Source organism: Diabrotica virgifera, chromosome 7 (assembly GCF_917563875.1).
Source record: "Diabrotica virgifera virgifera chromosome 7, PGI_DIABVI_V3a".
Lineage (NCBI taxonomy): Eukaryota > Metazoa > Arthropoda > Insecta > Coleoptera > Chrysomelidae > Diabrotica > Diabrotica virgifera.
In genome coordinates, this window is record NC_065449.1 from 110,564,992 (window position 1) to 110,579,938 (window position 14,947).

Below are 14,947 nucleotides of genomic sequence, written 5' to 3' on the forward strand. Positions count from 1 at the left end.
TCAGCAGGTAGAGCTTCCGCTAGAACGGCAAAGGCATCATCTAAATGTTCGATAGGAACAAATGCTAATGCTGTCAACATTCTGCAATTTAAAGCGAATTGTGGATCAGCATTATACTCTCTCGTATATCCCATAGCAGCCACTTGTTTCTTCATATTTTGTGCCAAATGGAAAAAACATCCATTGATGTCGACGCCTGGAAAACAATCTTCCATTGCCTTAAATGCCGCCTGTTCGAAATCGCAATGGATTGCTCTGGGTTGCAAATTTGGTACAATTTGTCTGATCAATTCAAACATACGGGTATATGTGGATCTTGTTTTATTCGGCAGCATGGCATAAAATATTGGATGGACTCCATTATATTTTGTGGCCATAACTGTGTATACTTGTAAAAATAGAGATGGTGCTATAGCAAATGTACCGTCACCATACCACACATCTGAGGTCTGTAGATGTTGCAGCCACGATTCTCTCCCGAAAATCAAAATTCTTTGCAATCCTTCTCCATCATCTGCTAATAAAAAATTTTCTTCTACACCATCTTGTAACGTGTAAACACGATAAGACTCGGGAATTACTAACTCTTCAACAGTTGTCGGATTTGATGGGGCTGCATGAACTTCGTTACGTTTTCGTCTGATGAATTTTCTCATCGCGCCAGTGTTTGGGAGCCGACCATGACAAGCTTGACTTGTATTTCTCAGGCACTCATTGATTACCACTATTGTCCCTTCGTTTGTTTCTGTAGCACGCTTTTTCATTTTTGTAACAACTTGTGCTACTTCCACGTCCATCGCCGAGGAGTCGTGAGTGTGAACATTTACTTTCTTGATGACTTCACCATCTCTTGTATGTATTCTTGCTTTGCACGTTTGTTTCCTCTCACACCTCCAAAATTTTAGGGATTCATCGCTTTTACTAACAGCGTCAAAAACATACATGAAACCATCAGTGGTAAATTTCTCTCTTCCTCTGGTCGATAAAATTTTTCGTTCCATAGCTTAAAAATTCTTCGTCTGTATATCGTATAAATACTACTATGAAATATTATAAGACACTACATAAACTCTTAAACTGATCTCTGTTCGAGGTATTTCCTAATAATAGTACATTATATACCGCGGGACTGAAGTAGTACATTTAATCCTGAAGGTAAAGTTTATGGCCCGACCGCAGGGAGGGCCATAATTTACCTGAAGTTTTACCTAAGTTTTCGAGGAAATGTTAATAACATTATTATGTGATTTATAGAATTTTGTATTTAAATTTTCGAAGAAACTGCAATAAATATAGGGATAACTATTATTATACTAACTAATGGTAAATATTTTAAAAGCAGATTCCTTTCAAGAAAATATTGTATAATTTAATTTTTTTTAAAAATATACATTCTGCAAATATTTTTGCTTAAAAAAGATATTTTAACAATATTAAAATTCTCCGTCTATATACCATATAATGTATGTCTAATTAAAGTTGAAAAATGTCAGTTATCATCTAATTAGCTCTGGGACAATTAAGAGAACAGCAATTATTATTAATATGCATTAATAAAAAATCCAATATAGGTATTTGCAGAATAAAATATAACAAAATGTTTATAAAAGAAATATATTTAGTTTATTTTTCTACTTGACCATTAATGTTAAAATTGTGTGACCAATGAACTCCAATGTATTTAAATAACTATATTAAAAGATTTTTTTCCAAAAAATTGCCTGACCAATAAACCTCAATGTAGGTATTTAGTCAACTAAAATAAAATTTCTGACGCCGAAATGGCCGACGCCGAAACGGCCTACGCCGAAACGGCCTACGCCGAAACGGCTCTACGCCCAAACGGCCACGCCGAAATGGCCACGCCGAAACGGCGACGCCGAAACGTCCCATTCCGAATTTTTTGTTTTCTGCGTTACTCCTGTAATTTTTATATTATTAGTCCGTTTTTATATAAAAAACAGTTGTTTTTAGAACTCTTTAGCAACATATTAGTATAGTGTAATATTTATGGATTACTGTCGAAGGCCCATAATATGGTCAACCAAAAAAGAAGATGTATTTGGTGATTTTTCTAGTGACATTATTGGGTGTGAATCTGTCGTTTGAGTTTACTCCTGGTTTAAAAAGAGGGTATAGTATCGCAAAATTAAGACACTTGTCCATATAGACGGAGAGCTAGAGACGAAAAATCATCGTCATAAGTAATATGGAGTTTTTCCTGTGAAATGCGTCCATTGTATACTGATAATTATGAACCCTTTCAGGATGACACCTCAGTGGATACAGGAAGTAGCAATTAGGTATGAAAGGGGAAAGTTAGTGCAGTCATTAAAGGTTTTCACCTCCTATTTTGTTAAACCTCCATCGATTTGCATGAAGATTGGTGACTAGTTAGAGCATACCTCAAGAAACAAAACTGATTTGGTGCAAACTTTCACTTTTACCCTGGAGGTGGATACCACCCCTTTTCGGGGGTGAAAACTATTTTATTTATTTTAGTAGTATTATAAACATTTTTGTTTATTTTAGTAGTATTTTGTATTTTGACAACCAAACCCGATTTGGGCTTCGAAACGTTAATAAAATCTTTTTTTGCTAAATTTGTGGCTTATTTCCCATTATAAATACATAGTTGAAAACTATTTTATTAAAAATAACTCCACAAATCGATAGAGGGACAAATTTTAAGCAAAATTTGTTATTTCAAGTTATTAAAATAAATCAATACTTTTTGAGTTTTAAAGATCAAAGATTTGAATTTTTCGTGAAACAAATGCATGGTGTAAAGCGGTTTTTCATAAATAATTAAAAAACTGTAAGTTTTAACAAAATAGTTATGATTATCAAAATTGAACATAATAAAAAATCGATTGAATATATATTTTCTTCAGCTAGTACTCAAATCTAAGTATCCAGGCAACAGGAAAACGATGCATTTTATAAAATACAGGGTGTCCAGAAACTCTACCGACAAACGAAGGCAGGAGATTCCCCAGATAATTTTAAGACTATTTAACCCAATTCACCTAGTCCGAAAATGCTCCGAAAGGGAGCTAGAGCTCTTTAAAGATGGCGTCTTGTAATTAGTTTTTCTTAAATACTTCCAGAACGCTTTCAGTTAGAGAAACGAAAACTGGTACGCCTATTTATCTGCCAGAGACAAATCGATTCCATTAATTGGGAATTTCTAGTACCTGTCATATTCGTCCGTTTTGGGTAGCGAGCATTATTATAATGCTAGGGGAGCCCAAGCGGGGATTATTGCAGTAACTCGAGCGCGTCAGATTATCATATGGGGAGAAACCTGGTACCCTGTAGATGTACCTCTACCATATATTCGCTCTAAACACAGGAGTTCGTTAAGGGGGGGCCGAAAAAAAATCTATCCTTAGAAAAACTCGAAATCGTCAGATTAAGATAAGGTAAGTTAAGTACATGCAAAACAGTGTATATTTCAAAAATCTGACGATTTGAGCGGGGCCTAAGGAAATGGGTGAGTCCCAAAATTTCACAAGAAAAAAGCGAATATTTCGCGAAATGAACGATTAGATCTAAAAACTAAAAAATACATGCTCAATATTTGTCAAAAATCTATCGAATGATACCAAACACGACTGCCTACTGAGAGGGGCGGGGGTAAATTTTAAATACGAATCCCGCGATATTTCGCGAAATGAACATCAGATCGAAAAACTGAAAAATACACTTATTCAATATGTTTGAAAAATCTATCGAATGGCAACAAACACGACCCCCCACCGTAAAGGGGGGGGGGTTACTTTCAAATTTTAAATAGGAATGTAAAGACTGAAATAGTTTTGTACACACTTATGACAACAGGTGAACAGGGAAAAGTGTACTTTTGAAGTGTGTAAAACAAATAATTCCTAGCTGAGCGCTTTCGGCTTATAAAGCCATCTTCGGAGCTATGGTCAAAAGGTTCAAAATACCACTATGATGAGAGATGGATCCCATGTACGATATACAAAAAATACTTCTATTACTTGTGCAGTTTTTTTAATGATGGAAAAAATATAGAAAAAAACCTTGTCTGTCTGTTGAAAAAAGGTGGTCAATTCTTGCTGTTCTTAGTCGGAAAAGTTGAAAAAACATATATATTACAAGCACAAAGGACTTTCACGAAAAACTACATTACATATAACAAAAATTTGATCATGGTAAGGTCAAGAGACCTTACCATCTGATGTGTGCTGTGTCAGTATGAAGAATGGCGGCATGTAGTCTCAGAACCTACTCTTCCCAACCCAATACTCTTCCCCAAATCGCTCGAGTAACTGCACATTTAGCATACTTTCCTCCCCTACTATAACGAAAACTTTGTTTATTTATGTATTTAAATTTCTAGTATGGAAAATTGCTATTATGAAAAGTTGTTTAGAATTAAAAATTATGTTTTAATGTGCAATTACATCTTTCTATTTAAATATTGTGAGCTATAAAGGTACTTTACTGAGCGAAATTCATATTTTTTTACATACCTCGACTAAAATTTTGATCATAGAGGTATATATTAACATAGAGGGAGCCTACCTTCCGCGCTTCCTGACGACAAGATCTCAGGGACTGGTTTGCTGCATCTCCTTCTAACACATTGTATCGAGAATCTATAATGACATTCAGTGTGAATATAGGCACGGAAGAGGAGGACAACTGTAGCAGCTTTACTATGCGTAAGAGTGAAACAGCACTAATCCAAATAAAAAAGATGGTGTCGTCACTTCGCTCTGAATGACACTCTCTCTATGCTAATATTTAACTCTATGATTTTGATAAGTATAATTTTTTTGGTAAAAATAGTTTATGAGTTATTTATGAAAAACCGCTTTACACCATGCATTTTTTTCACGAAAAATTTAAATCTTTGATCTTTAATAACTCAAAAAGTATTGATTTATTTTCATTTATTTATAAATCAATTTTGTTTCTTGAGGTATGTAGTCAGACCACATGCCGCCATTCCGCCATTCTTCATACTTACACAGCACACATCAGATGGTAAGGTCTCTTGACCTTACCATGATCAAATTTTTGTTATGTGTAATGTAGTTTTTCGTGAAAGTCCTTTGTGCTTGTAATATATATGTTTTTTCAACTTTTCCGGCTAAGAACAGCAAGAATTGACCACCTTTTTTCAACAGACAGACAAGGTTTTTTGTCTATATTTTTTCCATCAATAAAAAAACTGCACAAGTAATAGAAGTATTTTTTGTATATCGTACATGGGATCCATCTCTCTTCATAGTGGTATTTTGAACCTTTTGACCATAGCTCCGAAGATGGCTTTATAAGCCGAAAGCGCTCAGCTAGGAATTATTTGTTTTACACACTTCAAAAGTACACTTTTCCCTGTTCACCTGTTTTAAATAGGAGCCCCCATTTTTTATTGCAGATTCGGATTCCTTACGTAAAAATAAGTATAACTTTTATTTGGAACATTTTTTCGAATTATGGATAGATGGCGCTATAATCGGAAAAAACAATTGTTGGAAGTGGAAAATTAAATTAAAAATGGAAAGTCCCCACTAAAATGGAAACCTTTACTTAACTTTTTTTGGTTTTAGAACCTACTCTTCCCAACCCAATAAGTCCACAAATCGCTCGAGTGACTGCACATTTAGCATACTTTCCTCCCCTACTATAACGAAAACTTTATTTATGTATTTAAATTTCTAATATGGAAAATTGCTATTATGAAAAATTGTTTAGAATTAAAAATTATGTTTTAATGTGCAATTACATCCTTCTATTTAAATATTGTGAGCTATAAAGGTCCTTTACTGAGCGAAATTCATATTTTTTTACATACCTCGACTAAAATTTTGATAAGTATAACTTTTTTGGTAAAACTTAGAGTTTATGAGTTATTTATGAAAAACCGCTTATACTCTGGGCTAATTAGCAAAATTCATGGAAAAGTTATTTACCAGCAATTTTATTGCTGGAATCGAATTATAAGATCCTATATATTAATAATATAGGTATGCAAAGTCCGCAGATAGTGTGCTACTTTTTTTATAAACAAAATGGCGCCGACAAATCGTATTTTTTTCAATTATTGCTCTATAACTCCGAAGATTTTAACTTTACAACAAAAACACCCAAATAAAAATTCACCCCAATTAAATTCTGTATAGAGATATGTTTTTCACGATTTGCTCCGACGAAAATTTTCCTCGGAAAATGCGGGTTTTCCTAACAAAAACTATAATTTTCAAATAAAGTTTTAGGTAAGTAATTATTAATCAAGAATTAAATAACTTAGTGACATCAAAGACTTCTTGGTATAGATTGTAATTCCAGAAGCCGGTTAAAATTAAACGAATATTTTAGCAACAGTTCAATTGTTAATTAACAATTTACGATCGCAATAATAACCAAAATAATCATGATATATGAATCAAACTTATAAAGATTATAAAGATGAGATGCTTATTTAATATTTTATCGACAAAATATAAATTTTTCTTTTTTTTGCATAATCTTTAAATTTTGAAAAAAAAAATAGTTATAATACGTTGGTCTAATTAGTAAAGTACAAAGAAAGGTTATTTACCAGCAATTTTATTGCTTTAATCGAATTATAAGATCCTATATATTATTAATATAGGTATGCAAAGTCCACAGATAGTGTGCTACTTTTTTTATAAACAAAATGGCGCCGACAAATCGTATTTTTTTCAATTATTGCTCTATAACTCCGAAGATTTTAACTTTACACCAAAAATACTCAAATAAAAATTCACCCCAATTTAATTCTACATACAGGCATGTTTTTCCCGATTTGCTCCGACGAAAATTTTCCTCGGAAAATGTGGGTTTCCCAACAAAATCTCGAATTTTCAAATACATTTTTTGGGCCAGTAATTATTTATCAATAATTATATAGCGTGGTGAAATAAAAGCTTTCTTGGTATAGATTATAAATTCAGAAGCCGGTTAAAATGAAACGAATATTTTAGCAACAATTCAATTGTTAATTAACAATTTACAGTCGCAATAACAACCAAAATAATCATGAGACATTGATAAAACTTAGAAAGATTATAAAGGTGTGATGCCTATTTAATATTTTGTCGACAAAATATAAATTTTTCATTTTTTTGCATAATCTTTAAATGTTTAAAAAAAATTGTTATAAACAAATTAACATTTCTTAGAAATTGTTTATTATATTCTAATTTTAAAAAATACTTAAAATGCGTGTTTCATAGGTCTTGAAAATGAATGCTTTCAAAAAATTTTCCAACCATTTGCAAAAAAGTTAGGAAACAGCAAAATAAATATACGATATCTCCATTCTTTATAATTTGTTTTAATTGTTTCAAAGCTTAAAAGTGAGTCTGTGGTACAATCTAATTACTCACAACGAATGTCAAAAATTAGTGCAATGGCTATATTTTAATCAAAGATTAAAAATACTTTTTTTGTAATTTTTAGCGCGAAAGTAGGCTTGGTACAGAGCCGGAGATAAAATGTTCACTCGAAGCGACTGACACGCTTAAACTCGCGCGAGTTGTGTATGTGGGCGGGTAGCTACGGTACTGTATTATTCTACTTTCGCGCGTGTAAATTACAAAAAAATATATTTATAATCTTTAATTAAAATATAACCATTAACCTGATAATCGATATTGTTTTATAAATAATTAGCTTGTACTTTAAACTCACTTCTACGCTTTGAAAGAATTAAAAAAAATTATTAACACCGTAGTAATCGTATGTTTATTTTGCTGTTTCATAACTATTTTGCAAATGGTTGCAAAAAAGTTTTAAAGCATTCATTTTCAAGATATTTGAAATGCGCATTTTAGCTATTTTTTAAAATTATAATATAATAAAAACTTTCTGAGAAACGTTAATTTGTTTATAATTATTTTTTTTAAACATTTAAAGATTATGCAAAAAAATAAAAAATTTATATTTTGTAGACAAAATGTTAAGTAGGCATCTCATCTTTATAAGATTTCAAAGTTTGATCAGTGTATCATAATTATTTTGGTTATTATTGCGACCGTAAATTATTAATTAACAATTGAATTGTTGCTAAAATATTCGTTTAATTTTCACCAGCTTCTGGAACTATAATCTAAACCAAGAAGGCTTTTAAGTCACCAAATTATTTAATTATTGGTAAATAATTATTTATCTAAAATTTTATTTGAAAATTAAAGATTTTGTTGGGAAAACCCGCATTTTCCGAGGAAAATTTTCGTCGGAGCAGATCGGGAAAAACACGTCTCTATGCAGAATTTAATCACGGTGAATTTTTATTTGAGTGTTTTTGTTGTAAAGTTAAAATCTTCGGAGCTCTAGAGCAATAATTTAAAAAAACACGATTTTCGGGCGCCATTTTGTTTATAAAAAAAGTAGCACACTATCTGAGGACTTTGCATAACTATATTATTAATATATAGGATCTTATAATTCGATTCCAGCAATAAAATTGCTGGTAAATAACTTTTCCCAAAAATGGCCTATTCCCCGATAATCAGCCCAGACTATTACACCATGCATTTTTTTCACGAAAAATTTAAATCTTTGATCTTTAATAATTCAAAAAGTATTGATTTATTTTAATAACATGATATAACAAATTTTACTTAAAATTTGTCCCTCTGTCGATTTGTGGGGTTATTTTTAATAAAATAGTTTTCACCCCCCGAGAAGGGGTGGTATCCACCCCCAGGGTAAAAGTGCAAGTTGGCACCAAATCAATTTTGTTTCTTGAGGTATGCTCTAACTAGTCACCAATTTTCATGCAAATCGATGGAGGTTTAACAAAATAGAAGGTGAAAACCTTTAATGACTGCACACTAACTTTCCCCTTTCATCCCTTATTGCTACTTCCTGTATCCACTAAGGTGTCAGCCTGAAAGGGGTCATAATTATCATTATACAATAGACACATTTCACATGCCAAACTCCATATTACTTATGACAATGATTTTTCGGCTCTAGCTCTTAGATTAATATAAATCGTGATGAGTTAAAAAAGAGTAAACAATACGGCATGTCTTTGATACATTATTTTCTAACAATTTTGATATTTATCATTGTCAGTGACATTGCCGCATTTTTGTTGTGTTTACAAATGATTTTTCATATTATTCAAACTCTTCAGACATACTAATGAAATTATCAAAAAGTGGTATATCCGAGAAAAAAATGTGGTTAATGTTGATATCCAACCAATTATAATAACTACTGGTGATAGCTCAGATTCTGACAGTGACGAGAATTAAAACACATGCTTTTCTATTTTGGTTGGCATTTGAAATTATTTTTTTTATCTCAGTACATAGAGATTATTAAAAACATTATTTTGTATATTTAACCCATTCGCTACCAAGGGCGTATTTAAGTTTCGTCCTCATAGATAGACCATAGCTTATTAAATTGCTATTATGTGCAGTGCGATCCCCGGCTCGTGGGTGAGACGCTGGTCTATGGGAAAAATGGATGTGGCTCATATATGAGTCACCAGGTAGTACTGAATGTGTAAAATATATATTAACAATATTATTGTTTGCGTATTCGCTTGATAATTTTGTATTTCTCAACATTGGTTAATATTAAATCTTCTTAACATGCACTTTTTTGTTGACTTTTTGTTTTTTTTTAATTTATTTATTACTGTTTTATATTTATCTTTTTATTAGTAATAGTCGGTATGATGTTTAAGCTGTTTAATGTTATGTCCATTAATATTCTCAGTAGTGAAAAAAGATCAAGCACTTCAATAAAATAACTTTACAAATACATCCACCGGGATAATAGCCATTTTCTAATAATTACATTGACAGTACATATCAACATAAGTTTCACTTAATGTTTTGATTTAACTTGTTTCTAAATGAATCATTACATTTGTGCAAAGATCCAATAGGGCTTTTTATTTACAGTCATTTGTTTCGAGCTTCTGTCATATGTCGTATAATCCGTGTATATTATTATTAGTATACACATATACAACATATGACAGAAGCTCGAAACAAATGACAATCGATGAAAAGCCCTATGGAACAACTTTATCTAAAAAATTTTTTGATGATTCGGTAGTAGCACTATTACATCAATTTCTTCAGCATCTATAAAATCAGGATATTTTATTATATCTCCTAATTCTTGCAAAGAGAATGCTTTTCAACGCATCTGCAAAGAACATAAATATGTAGACTAATAACAAAATATTTACTCAACACACACACTACACATTACACTATTTGATTGCAAAATCACTATACCATACCAATGGCGATTAGTTGTAAAGGAATTAAAAAAAAGTTCTTTTAACACTAATGCTAAAAACACAATTCATTTTTATAACATTTATTTACTTAACAATACAAATTTATATTATCGACTGACTCTTTACAATTTAATTTTCCTTATAAATGTTCTTAGCAATTGAATAATACATATATATGCAATATCAAACAATATATCGTCTACCTAATCTGTAAACTGCGTAACTCCATTATTTCAAATTTTACAGGAGACACAAAAAACTCTCTCTCTAAACATGACCAATGTAAATACTATGTATCTCCCATTTTAAAAGATGGATGGTAAAACGGACATAGTTTAAAGATACCATGTTACTAACATTTGTATATTGTTTAGTAAGTATTTAATATTACTTACCACCAACTTTTTCTTGAAAATATCACTTTCTAAACAGTAATACGTCATTTATTATTCTAAATTGGAAATAAGCCACAATTTAACTTAACAAAAATGATTTTATTGGCGTTTCGACTTCCAACTCGGACGTCGTTATCAAAATATAAGATATTACTAAATCAAACAAAAATGTTGTTGCTTAGTAAAAAAAATTCTTCTAATAATTTAATTTAATCTGACTCATTCATATCGGCAATTCAGACATATATTACACATTTTAAAGTAGATGACTCTAAAATGATATTGCCAATATTTTTATGAGTTGCGTTCCTAGGACGACTTTATTGAAAGATAGTTCAGTCGATTACATGAAATCAACTTTAACTCAAGAATATCCGTCACAAAAAAGACATAGCATGTGATTTCTCATTAAAAAGACAACCACATGCAATGGTGGCAGTAAAATTCTCGTGGTAGTGATTCCATAGTAAATCACGAGGAAAAACCAGGAGAAAACCTCATGATACTATCCCGACATTGTATTTTAGCCCAGTAAATGAACGGGAAATTCGGCGATACCGTGTAATTTTCAGGGGCAACTCCGAATTGCATGAAAATTTGGATTTAGGTTCTACTTACCCTCCACTTTAAAGTTGAAATTGTGCCGTTGGTTGCTTTTACTTGGGGGGTAACAGTCACCCCTTCTCGGGGGTGAAAAAACATACGTTTAAGATAGGACCGGAAATGGATAAATTGGCTGATTATAAGCAACTTTTGTTCTATAGAGTTTTATACTTAAGTCAATACTTTTCGAGTTATTTGCCATTGAAAATGTTGATTTTTCGACAAAAAAACTATGTTTTCAGACGGTTTTTCGCAAATAACTCAAAAAGTAAATATTTTATCGAAAAAAATATCCTTACCAAAAGTGTAGCTTATAAAAAACCCCAAAAATGGTGTATTAGTAAAGTCTATCAATCAAATAAAAACAAAGTTGTAGCTCATGAAAAATACGTTTATATTCGTCTAATTCCAAATCGAATATTAAGGTGAAATCACCGAAAAATTAAGCACTTTTCGGGAAAAACCCATTTAAACTTTTTTAAAGTGTTTATAAAAAGCTTTGTTTTAATTTTGAAACAAAAGTTATAGCATTAAAAATAAGCGAGTTACGCTCAAAATAAAGTTGGCCCTCTTTTTTTTGTAAAACATCATGAAAATCTCGCCGTGTTTAGCTCCCCAAATGAAATTAATCGCTACCGCTTTACAAACAATTTACTTACCTATCTATTTTTTATATGATCTGTCAGTCTCACCGGTTTAAAGTGTTTATTTTTGAAAGAGTTATAATTGAGAAAGCTTGAATGGGTCACTAATCACGAGCGTATGCAAATTTTGAACAGCCATATCTTAACCAATTTTTGTCTTACGGAGAAACAAAATAAAAGTAGCATATTTACAACAGCAAAATCTACATTTTTTACTCTTTAATATTTTTCTTATCACTAATACTTTTTAAGTTATTTTGAAAAAATGACATTTTTCAAAAATTTTTAGAAAATTTTATTTTACTATAAAACCAAATGTTTTCAAAAATAAGCCCTTCAAACCAATCAAACTTACAGATCATATAAACAATACACATACAGTTAAAATAAATGGTAAAGCCAAACGATTAATTTCATTTAGGGTGCTAAATAGAGGGAGGTTTTCACGATTTTTTTTACCAAAAAAAGGGCCAACTTTTTTTTTCAGTGTAACTCGTTTATTTTTGATGCTGTAAACTTTTGTAAAAAACAAATAATAAGCCTTTTTCGATACTTTAAAAATGTTAATAAGGTTTTCCCGAAAAATGCTTATTTCTTCGGTGATTTCGCGTTGAATTATTCGATTTGGAATTAGACGAATAAGAATGTATTTTTCATGAGCTACAACTTTGCTTCGACTCAATTTGTAGACTTTACTGGTACACCATTTTTTTCGTTTTTTTGTAGGCTATCCTTTTGCTAAAAATATTTTTTTCGATAAAATATTTACTTTTTGAGTTATTTGGGAAAAACGGTTTGAAAACGTAGTTTTATTGTCGAAAAATCAACATTTTAAATCGCGAATAACTCGGAAAAGTATTGACTTAAGTAAAAAACTTTATAGAACAAAAGGTGCTTAAAATAAGTCAGTTTATCCATTTCCGACCTTATTTTAAACACGCGTGTTTCACCCCCCGAGAAGGGGTAAATGTCACCCCCCAAGTAAAAGCAACCAACGGCACAAATTCAACTTTGAAGTGGAGGGTAAGTAGAACCTAAATCCAAGTTTTCATGCAATTCCGAGTTGCCCCTGGAAATTACACTCCAAAACGGTCATTTATTGGGCTATTTGGTCTTACATTCAGTTTACTCTCAAAACTATGAGAGTTATTTAAATTATAAATAATATTAATAATACATAGATATATAAATACATAATACTAAAATATAAATTATGTACTATCCTCTTATTGATTTACTAATCGTGGTATTTTATTTCTATTGACTTCCTCTTTTAGTATGGGTAACCACATCGTACCGCATTCTACCGAGGAATTTGCGACAAGATTTGTTTCATTTAGCATAATTAGAGCCGCCTCTTTGATTTTTCTCTTTTTACTATCTGTTTCTTTCAGGACTATACTTGAATCTTTCCACTGTTCATTGTCCCATGCGTGTTGACATATTTGAGATCTATCAAATTCTCTGTTTTTATATAAGACTGATGTTCACTTATTCTAACGTTTAATGGTCTTGATGTTTCACCCAAATTAAAATGTTCGCATTCACAAGGTATTTTATAAATACAATTCTTTGTTCTTTAAATATATATTTATTTTTTTATTTTTATTTATTTTATATTATTTTTCATTTTATTTAAATAAAATATTGGCAATATCATTTTAAACTCTTCTACTTTAAAATGTATAATATATGTCTGAATTGCCGATATGAATGAGTCAGATTAAATTAAATTATGAGAAGATTTTTTGTTACTAAGCAACAACATTTTTGTTTAATTTAGTAATATTTTGTATTTTGATAACGACGTCCGAGTTGGTAGTCGAAACGTCAATAAAATCATTTTTTAAGTTAAATTGTGGCTTATTTCCCATGTAGAATAATAACTTTCATAAATGCGACAAAGAAATAGCTTCAGAACAATAGTAATATGTCAGTCGTGTGGTATGACAAACTAGGGAGTTACATATTTTTCGTACTAAATTTGGCGGCAAGGGAGGTACACTGTATGCGAAGAGGTCGCTGTTTACTTATATGGTAAAAATATGTACGTGCGTCTTTTTTTAAACGATAAGTAGGGACTTTTTGAAACTAATGGCAGTAAGAACTCATTTTCAGAGAATTATGGAGTTACGCAGTTTGCAGATTAGAACGACGATATGCATTGTCTTTTTACCAAAATGTGTTACTTTTATCTAATAGTAAATTTTACTTTAACAGGCTCTGCGCCAAAGGGAACTTGAAGAAGCAAAAGGTCGGGCTGCACAAATGGAAAAAACCATGAGATGGTGGTCAGATTGTACAGCGAACTGGAGAGAAAAATGGAGTAAAGTAAGAAATGAACGCAATAAGGCAAGGGAAGAATGTAAACAAATGCGCTCAAAACTTGATACTGTTCTTAAAGAAACAAATAACTACAAAAGAGATAAAGAAGAATTAGAATTACAAAACGATCAGCTTAAAAAGGAAATAGAAAAAATTCATATATTGCTATTAAAACATGCAGGTCAATTTGATTCACAAATTTTAGAAGCTCTAAGTGATGATCCTCTTAAAGATTTTGTGTTCAGTACAAACTCACCAGTGAAAGAGAGAGAAAATGGTGTTACGTCTTCGCAATCCAATCCAGAATGTGACAGTACCATTGAGCAAAATAATGATAGTTCTGCGTTTGAAGAATATGTTTTACAAGGAGCTCTACCTCGATTTAAAGATGCTGATAAAAAGACTGGTTCTGTGGACGAAGATGTTGCTAACGATGTGGAGAAACTCTCAAATGATTTTGATGAAGAATATATATTACAAAAGTTGTCCATGCTGCAATTACGGTTAGAAGAAACTACAAAAACCTTACAAGCTGAAAGAGAGTAAGTATCCATTTTCTTTATATAAATTTACAAGAATTATAAATATACTATGGGTCTGTTGTGTTGTGGAGTGTCTGACATGAAATCTAAAGCAAGTACCACACTATCGCGAAGTTACTTCGGCAAAGTTGACCGGAGTCTGAAGTATCCGTCACTACACACTCG

The 14,947-nt window shown here is 31.4% G+C and overlaps 1 protein-coding gene across 5 annotated transcripts in view; it reads left to right on the forward strand.

Moving 5' to 3' along the window:
* Positions 1-14,947, forward strand: part of LOC114331004 (coiled-coil domain-containing protein 102A) — a 129,887-nt gene that overhangs the window by 19,099 nt on the left and 95,841 nt on the right. For all 5 annotated transcript variants that reach the window (XR_003652568.2, XM_028280458.2, XM_028280456.2 and 2 more), the window contains exon 2: positions 14,136-14,782. Coding sequence is in view for 4 of the 5 variants with exons in the window: in XM_028280458.2 (XP_028136259.1) it covers positions 14,136-14,782 (647 nt within the window). In the remaining variant the exon portion in view is untranslated. The remainder of the gene's footprint in view (positions 1-14,135; positions 14,783-14,947) is intronic.